The 8,880-nt window shown below is 46.3% G+C and overlaps 1 protein-coding gene across 1 annotated transcript in view; it reads left to right on the forward strand.

Annotated features, from left to right (window-relative positions):
• Positions 1–8,617, forward strand: part of ERICH3 (glutamate rich 3) — a 122,341-nt gene extending 113,724 nt beyond the window's left edge. The window contains exons 11-12 of the mRNA XM_036753409.1: positions 4,897–7,167; positions 8,509–8,617. Of these exons, the coding sequence (XP_036609304.1) occupies positions 4,897–7,166 (2,270 nt within the window). The 3' untranslated portion in view covers position 7,167; positions 8,509–8,617. The remainder of the gene's footprint in view (positions 1–4,896; positions 7,168–8,508) is intronic.
• The last annotated feature ends 263 nt before the right edge of the window (positions 8,618–8,880 follow it).

Genomic DNA, 8,880 nt, shown 5'->3' on the forward strand with positions numbered 1-8,880 from the left:
TGGAAAGGGAGTCAGAAGAGCCGGGCTGAAATTCCACCATTTATTTATTGTTGGCATGTCTTCAAGCAAGATCACTTCTCCCAACCTGTAGAATGGGGGTGGTGGGTATTGGATGAGATAACTTCTAAGGAACCTTTGAATCTAAGAATCCTTATCTGTAAAATGGGCATAAGAAGAGCCTCTACTTCATAAGATCATTCAGGATCACTCAGTCCACATGCATCTGAGGTTGGACATAGTATTTTTAGTCATGGGGGAGATTTCAGCATCTCCATTCATGGGCAGGCAGCATTTTTAAAAGGAGTAGAAACACTCTAATTCATTGACATTTGGCCATTGTTCTTAGTTTATTTCATTTAAGGAAAATCAATGAACATTACTCTAGTTTCAACGGGATTTTTAACTATTGGCTTTATCTAACTAGATAACAGTCTTTATTGTACCTGACTAATAAGACTCTAAAAACTGGGAACCATTTTGGATGAGGGACTAGAATATGGATGAGAAGATATCACTCACTACAGGTCTGATTTGTTCAAGGCAATATCCTATCCCAGACCCAGAGAATTAATCTGCTACTTACTAGGCATTGATCCAGTTTCAAATTCAACAAGCATTTGCTAAGCACCTAGGGTCTTTGAGACACTATACTAAGTCCTGAGCATACAAAATCACAAACTGGCTGCCCACTAGGAACTTACATTCAACTGGGACTGGAGAGCCCAGAATATGCATAGAGAGATATTATCCAAAGTCGAGTGTATGAAGGCAAAGGGGTGATATAGACAAAGAGGTCTAGGAAGATTATAGGAGGAAGAAACTCCTTTAAGTTGGCAGAAACACCACCTGAGGGGCAACTAGGTGGCACAGTGAATAGAGTACCAGCCCTGGAGTCAGGAGGACCTGAGTTCAAATCTGGCGTAAATCGCTTGACACACTTACTAGCTGTGTGACCTTGGGCAAGTCACTTAATGCCAATTGCCCTGCCTTCCCCCCTCCAAAAAAAAAAGAAGCACCACCTGAGCTGAGTCTTGAAGGAAGAGAAGGATTTAGGAAGGCAGAGCTAAGGAGAGAATAAAAATAGGATCACAGATTTAGAACTGGAAGGGACCATTGAGGTAGCCTCCGCACCCCACCCTTATTGTATAGATTCAGGGTCATATGCCTTGCTCTGGGTCACACAGCTGGTGAGTGCCTGGGGCATGATTTGAATCTAGCTCTTCCTGACTCCAGTTCAGTGTCCTAGTGACCATTCCATGCTGTGTGGATGAAGATAGAATGTCTGGTTAGAGAGTAATGCATATGTCATTTCCCTAAAATTATGTAAGATTTACCCTACTTTCATTTCTTGCAAATGCTTCCTTGCCATAATTTGGCCCAGCCTCAGGTTGTCAGAAATTGAGCATTGTCCTGTCTGAGCCCCTCCTGCCCTAGGTGCACTCACAGATGTAGGACCATAGCACCTTATTTCCCAGGCCTTGGAGCTGAGCACATCCTCTTCCGTCGCCTCAGTGATTCTGTGCCATTGGCTTCCTGAGGGGTCTTTGATTCGCTTCTAAATTTGGGAGCCAGCTTAGCAAAATAAAAGACTTACAAGGGAACTTTTGAAAATGACATTTTAAAACATATTTTAATTAAAATCTGGATAGCTGAAGATAGAGTTTGAAAGGGCTTGTTGTGATCAGTTGCTTTTCCCCTGAAGACTAAATCGCTTACCTAAGTTTGTTTTTTATCCTATCATTAATGTAATTACAAACAGACGGTGAGCCATTGCCTCTTGGCACATAGGCTAATCCCAAAGCATCACCCAATCTACCAGATTTCTTAAGCATCCATGTGCCAAGCACTGTGCTAAGTGTTAAGGACAGGAGTGAAACATCTCCTGCCTTGAAGGAGCTTTACACACGTAAGTCTATACACAACATGTGTATACAATATGCACATTGATGAGCATATGCAGATGAGTACACAGTGAGGGAAAGGGAAGTACGAACCACCGGGGAATCAGGAAAAGTCCCCTGTAGAAGAGAAAGCTCAGCTGAGAATACACCAAGCCGGAAGTCAGGACCCAGGACAGCTCCAGGAACAGGCAGGGACCGGGAAGGGAGGAATGTTTCCCAAGACTAAAGAGTAAGATGGAGGTTAGATTGTGAAGGGCTTTCAACGGCAGCAAGGGGAGTTTAGATTTGATCACAGAGTTAATATGAAGAGCCTGGAGCTCATTGAGAAAGGACGTTCTTCTCTTCCAGCAGTATATTCGAGGGGCAGTGTGGTGCAGTGGCTAGTGGGGCTTGGCTCAGAATCATGAAGACCTGGGTCCAATCAATCCTTCTGATGCTTACTTGCTATAAGACCAGGGGAAAATCATGTATCCTTCTGGGCCTCAGTTTCTTTTTTAAATATGGGTGATAATATCAATTTCCAGGATTGTTATAAAGCTCAAAGCAGATGATTTAAAGACAGCCCTTGGTAAATCCCCAGGTGTTTTAAAAGGATGTCCCAAATGTCTCAGTGCAGTTGTTAGCTCTTTGGGGCAAGGTCCTCCCGGTGAGAAAACTCCCTCTCCCCGTGCAGATAAGCACCTCTTCTCCAACTTGTAGTCACAGAGAAGTGCCCGGGAATGAAGGGTACGAGGAAGCACAATTCCCATTAAACAACAGGGCTTCCTGGTCAGAGGCTTGGAACTGAGAGGAGATCATGATGGACATTTTCAATGTTGATTTGCATATTAAATAACAATGATTGATAAATATGGCAAGCACATTACCAGCATAACAACCTTAAAATAATAACAGCTCATGTGTATATTGTAAAGTGTTCTACATTTACTATTGCAGTTAGGTGGCATTGAGAATAGAGGATCTCTCTTGGAGTCGGGAAGACTCTACTGAAAGACCTAGCTCAGACACCTGCTAGTTGCGTGACTGTGGGCAAGTCATTTCATCTATGTTTGCCTCTGTTTTTCCAGCTGTAAATTGGGGGTAATAATACCACCTTCCTCCCAGGGTTGTTTGTGAGGATCAAATGAGAGGGTACCTTAAAGCATTTAGCACAGTGCCTGGCACTTGTTCGGTCATATCTGACTCTTCATGACCCTGTTGGGGTTTTCTTGGGGTAGATACTGGAATGCTTTGCCACTTCCTTCTCCAGGTCATTTTGTAGATGAAGAAACTGAGGCAAACCGGGTTAAGTGACAGAGCTAGTGTCACACACCCAGTAAGTGTCTGAGGCCAGATTTGAACTCAGGTCTTCCTGATTTCAGGGCTGGTGCTCTATCCACTGTAGCACCTAGTATTAGGTGCTTAATAAATGTTTATTCCCTTCCTTTAAGTTCTGTCTGCCTCAGTTTCCTCATGCCAAATAAGGCTAATAATAGCACCTATTTCCCAGGATTGTTGTGAGGACCAAATGAAATGTTTGCCAAGTACATAGGCTGACAAACAGCAGGCGCTTAATAAATGCCTATTCCTCTCCCTTCCCTTAACTGCTACCTTGCTCGGTTTCCTCATCTGTGAAAACAAAGCATAATAACAGCACCTGCGTCCCAGGGTTGTTTGTGAAGGTCAAAGAAAGTAACCCGGGCAGTGCTTGGCAGACCTCGCAGTGCGACCTCAATGCCAGCTGTGATTCCTGTCTCCCTGGTCCTCATGTGCTTCTTCTTATTATCCCATTTGAGAGATAAGAACATCGAGGCGGAGCGAGGTTAAGCCAGCAAGTGTCTGAAGCCGGATTTGAACTCAAGTCTTTCTGACTTCAAGTCCAGACTGTGGATGGTTACACGATAATAATAGCTTGACTTTATGTGCCACTTTAATGTTTACAACATACTTCACTTGCATTATCTCATTCAGACAGGTAGGCGCTGTTATTATCGCCTGCATTTTGCAAGTGAGAAGGCTGAGGCTCAGAGACCAAGTGACTTCTACCCAGAGTAGTTCAGTGAGAGAATATTGGATTTGGAGTTAGAGGATCTGGGTGAGAATCCTGCCACTTGTTACGGGGGTAACCTTAGGAAAGTCATCTTTCTTGCCATGTCAAAGAGGGGAAGAATTGAAGACATCTAAGGTCTCTTCCAGCTGTTGGTCTGGGATAACAGGACTCCATGCTTCACATCTCAACAAGTAACACCTTTGTGGCCCTGGGGAAGTCACTTCACCCCTGTCTGCCTCAGTTTCCTCATCTGTAAAATGGGAATCATAATAGCATGTTACAGATAAGGAAACTGAGAGAGGAAGAGGTGAAGTGACTTATCCAAGCTCACATAATTAGTTGTATGAGGTAAGACTTGAATCCAGGTCTTCCTGACTCCATGCCAGCCCTATAATTGATACCCCACTTTTTAAACTCAATCCCCCTTCTGCCATCCTTGGCTGCCTCTCCTAACCTATCTATATGAATGTGTTGCTAGAAAAATGGGCTTAAACGGACAAGCATGAAAACCAAAGGCCTATTTCAGGGGTGTGCTGGTAAATGTTTAACAACCAGCTTTTTGGGGGAGAGGGAGTAGTCTGAACAACATATTTTAAAGTTTAATTTGCAGTTATTAGCATTTCCTCTAATACTTTTTAAAGTCCAGACAATCAGCAAAACCACTAAATCAATTCCTGGTTTGCAGCACTTGCCAATTTCTGAGGTGGAAGTGCTCATGCTGAGAATTTAACAATCAGCTCTCTCATGCCTGTTCAAGCTGACTCCAGCACCCCCTGGCTAGGTACCACAGGCACCTCCTCCATCTCCTTCTCTAAGAGTTCTGGATTAGTTTTGACGAAAGACTGTGGCAAACAAAAAACCACCCCCCATCCTCCTTTTTCTTCACTTTCTTGAAAATAGCATCTGATAGAACTGCAGCTACCACACACCTCTCACACAATGCTTCAATTATTTTTGTAACTCCAGATGGGGACTTGTTGGCAGAGGAAACAACGGCTCTGGAGACGGAGGATGAGGAGTCCAAGCATGATGCACCTGAGGGAGAGCAGCTGAAGAGCAGAGAAGCCTTGGAGGGGGAGGTGGTACCAGAGCCCAAGAAAGCCAGGCCAGAGGCAGAAACAGAGGAACCCGGATCAAGGAAGGAAGAAGAAGAAGAGGGGGAGGAGGAGAAAAAGGAGGGGGAGGAGGAAGAGAAGAAGGAGCAAGAGGAGGAGGAAGCTGAGGAAGCCCTGGGGAAGGGATGGGTGGTGGTCAATGCCACATCAGCGCCTCGAACTTTAGTTGAAGTGACAGAGTTAACCAAGATCAGGGAGGTCCCTGGGGTCCACTGGGATGGGGAGGAGACAGGAGCTAAAGGAGAGGGGTTAACATCTAAGGAAGAGGGGGAAGCAACAGAGAGGACAAGAACAGCACTGGTCATAACTGATGCAATATCTCCTGAAGAGGAGGCCTGGAGGGACAGAGGCCCAGAAAGAAAGGAGGCTTTGAGCCAAGAGGAGGAGACTGTAGATACAGGAGCCAGGGAAGGCCAGGAGGTTACAGAGGAGGGAAAGCACAAGAGCAAGAGTGGAGGAAGGCTGGAGGAGATAGTGATCCCAAATGAAATAGGAAAGTCCAGGGAGGAAGAGTCTGAGAGTGAGGCTGAAGAGGAAGAAGGATGCACAGAAGCTGTGTCACCAGCCAGGGGGGACAGGGCAGCTTGGAGAGAAGTGTCAGAGATGGAGGACTGTGAGGGAATGTACCAAGGGGGGCAAGAAGGTGGGGAAAAGGCAGCAGCTCTGAGGGGTGTGACCCCAGAGGGGGAAGGGGCCATGGGGGTGGCTGATCCCGAAGATGTCAGTGGGAAAGCTGGATATCCTAGGGGGGTAGTGAAAGAGACAGCTGCTGTGGGAGAAGAAATAGTGGCTGAGGAGGAAACTGAGGCACTGAATGAAGCTGTGAGGGAGACCATGTCCCAGAGGGAGGTGATGACTCCCCTCCCTGTAGTTGAAGCCAAGGAGGGTTTGGAGCAATTGGAAGAAACCACAAATGGAGGAGAAGAGACAGAGGAAAAGCAGTGTGACACCAAGGAAGGAGAAGTAGGGCAGGGAATGGAGCCTGTGGACAGGGTGGTGTTTCACAGAGAAAGTGCTGAAAGTGAGAGAAAACTGTTCCCGGAGGAATCAGCTTCTGAAGTCACAGAGTTGTCAGGGAAAGAAGGAATCCCAGGGATAGAGGAAGAAATGAAAAGAGAAAATGGAGAAACCAGAGATGGAGACACAAGAGAGGTGACTTTCAGCGCAAAAGAAGAAAACAAAGTGGAGAAACATGAGATGGAATTACCAGAGGAGGTTGGGAGGTCAGCCAACAACAGAGAAGAAGTGCCTGACATCACATGGGCAAGAAAGGAGAGGACACCCGAGGAGGAGACCACAACAAAGGAACCCTTGATCATAGAAAGAGTAGTGAGAGAAATAAAGGCCAAAGAGAAAGGAGAAACAGGAGTCCCAGTGAAGACCCACAGGGCTGTTTTGGAAGACCCAGGGATGGGGGCAGAGGTTGGTGGAGAAGTAGTAGCCCCCGCACAAAGGACAGGGACAGAGATGTCTCTGGTGAAAAAAGCCCCAAAGGACAAAATACATGATGGGAAAACCATTCTGGAAAGACAAGCTGAAGCAGACGTGGGGGACGCAGGAGGGATGATGGCAGCCACAGCACCACAGAGGGAGGTGTTGGCAGCTGAGGCAGCATCTGAGGGCAAAACAGAAGAAAATAAAGCCTCCTCTCTGTCAGATGTTGCTGTGGGGGAAACTTGGCCCAAACAGGAGCAGCTACTAAAGAAAACAGCAGCTACAGGCAGGGTGGCAGTGGAGGAGGAAGGGAGGGGAGAACACATCCCAGCTGTGGAGGAGGTGGCAGGGAAAGCAGCCCCAGTCACCAAGGAAAGGCTTCTCAAAACGAGACTCATGGTCCAGGCATCAGAATGGGATAGACATCAGAGGTGGGGTATAGTGAGAGAAGACTGGATGAGGGAGAACAGCCAGGCTGAGGAGGCAGGGGATGAGGAGGAAACCAGACCAGGATGGTCAGCACCCAGAGGAGAAGCGAGATTCCAAGAGGGAGGGCCCCAGAGCCAGAGTCCCCAAGCCTTAGAATCCATGACTGTGGAAAACCAGACCACGGAAATCAGAGAGAAGCAAGAAAGCACAGCCCAAAGGAAAGGTGACGCCTCAGGAACTGAAGCCCTGGGGCCCTAAGGTGAGTATAGCCCAGAGTCTCCGAAGAGCACAGTGACAGGGACCCAGGTCACGCCTGCCTTGGCCTGCCCAACACACAGGCATGCTCTGCTTAGTAGAGGCCTCCATGTGGACTGTGTCTAGCCCCAATGCAGTTCACTGAATTCAGTGAAACTCCTCTTATATGCAAAGGACTAGGAAGGCAATTAATCAACACATAATTGTTCAATACCTAATATATGTGAGGAATTGTGCTAAGAACCAGGTACCCAAAGACAAAAGGAAACAATCCCTGCCCTGGAGAAAATAAAAATGGCAGGTCCTAACCTCGAGGAGATTCCATTCTCCAGGGGATAAGGGCTAGGATATGTACACAGAGAAGCACAATGCAAGGTAGAGAGGGTGATGGCAGAAAAGGAGGGAACCAAAGTATTCTAGAAACATCAAAGGGGGAAGGTTCACTGACACTCTAGAGGGGAGGTGTGGCCAGGGAGTTGGAGTGAGCATGTAGCTGGAGCTAGAAGGAGCATTAGCAGCCAGGGTTTAGTCACAGCTGCTGACATCTGGTGGGAGAAACACTTCCTCCTCTACTTTGTTTCTCAACTAAATGTGACCCTCCCCAGGGTACGAGACTTGATAGCTTCAGAGTGATGGCTTTGGGTAGGATCACTGTATGGTTAGGGGCAGGGATGGAGCCGGGTACTCTATGCCCTCACTAAGTATTGTGTTTGTTTTCTGATTTTCTGTTGGTCTCCCCTTTGAATCAGGAACACAAATCCTTACTGTAAACAGCTCACTATTCCCCTCTTATACAGGGGCACAAAGTAAAAATAAAAAAAGTTAATGTTGGGAAGGGGGAACAAATGACTCTTTTCCCCTTTACCCCAAAGTGGGAAGGAAATTTTCATATTCTCTCTGTCTCTCTCTCTCTTTCTCTCTCTCTCTCTCTCTCTCTCTCTCTCTCTCTCTCTCTCTCTCTCTCTTTCTCTCTCTCTCTCTCTCTCTCTCTCTCTCTCTCTCTCTCTCTCTTCCTCCCTCTCCTCTCTCTCTCTCTCTCTCTCTCTCTCTCTCTCTCTCTCTCTCTCTTTCTCTCTCTCTTTCTCTCTCTTTCTTCTTTCCTCCTCCTCCCCCCTTTCCTTCTCTCACTTTTTAGAACAGGATGACATAAAATTTCATCCTGCTTATTTCAGTAAAGTTTATATTTGTTAATAAATATGAAACAACCAGCAATCTCCAAAGTGTGTCCTACCTGTGATGTATCCCTGTATTCATCTGATACCCTGACAGGGATGAGTGAGGGTTCTTCTTGGCTATGCTGAATTATCCTGCTGGTAACACTGCCTGCCTTTTTCTGATTTTTCAGATGGCTTTAAATATGTCTTCTGGAAAGCAGAAGAAGCAGAGGAGCAAGTCTGTAGTCATCGCCCCATCCAGACCTTTACAGCACTGTGTTTTTTGTCCCTCTGAGTATCACACACACACACACACACACACACACACACACACACACACACACACAGCTATAGATTTGTGCTGGACCAAGATGCCAATCTATTCATTTTTGCTGATGCCCAACAAGACAAAATTTTCTGTTTAATTCAGAGGAACTACAGGACATGCAGCTGAAACGGACTTGCAAGGAGATAACTTAGAAGAAATGCCCTCTAATGGGATCAGTCTGGAAATGTTTCCCAAACTGACATCCATCAGTTTTCTAAGTGAAATCATATTTTAA

This window comes from Trichosurus vulpecula, chromosome 4 (genome assembly GCF_011100635.1).
Source record: "Trichosurus vulpecula isolate mTriVul1 chromosome 4, mTriVul1.pri, whole genome shotgun sequence".
Taxonomy (NCBI): Eukaryota; Metazoa; Chordata; class Mammalia; order Diprotodontia; family Phalangeridae; genus Trichosurus; species Trichosurus vulpecula.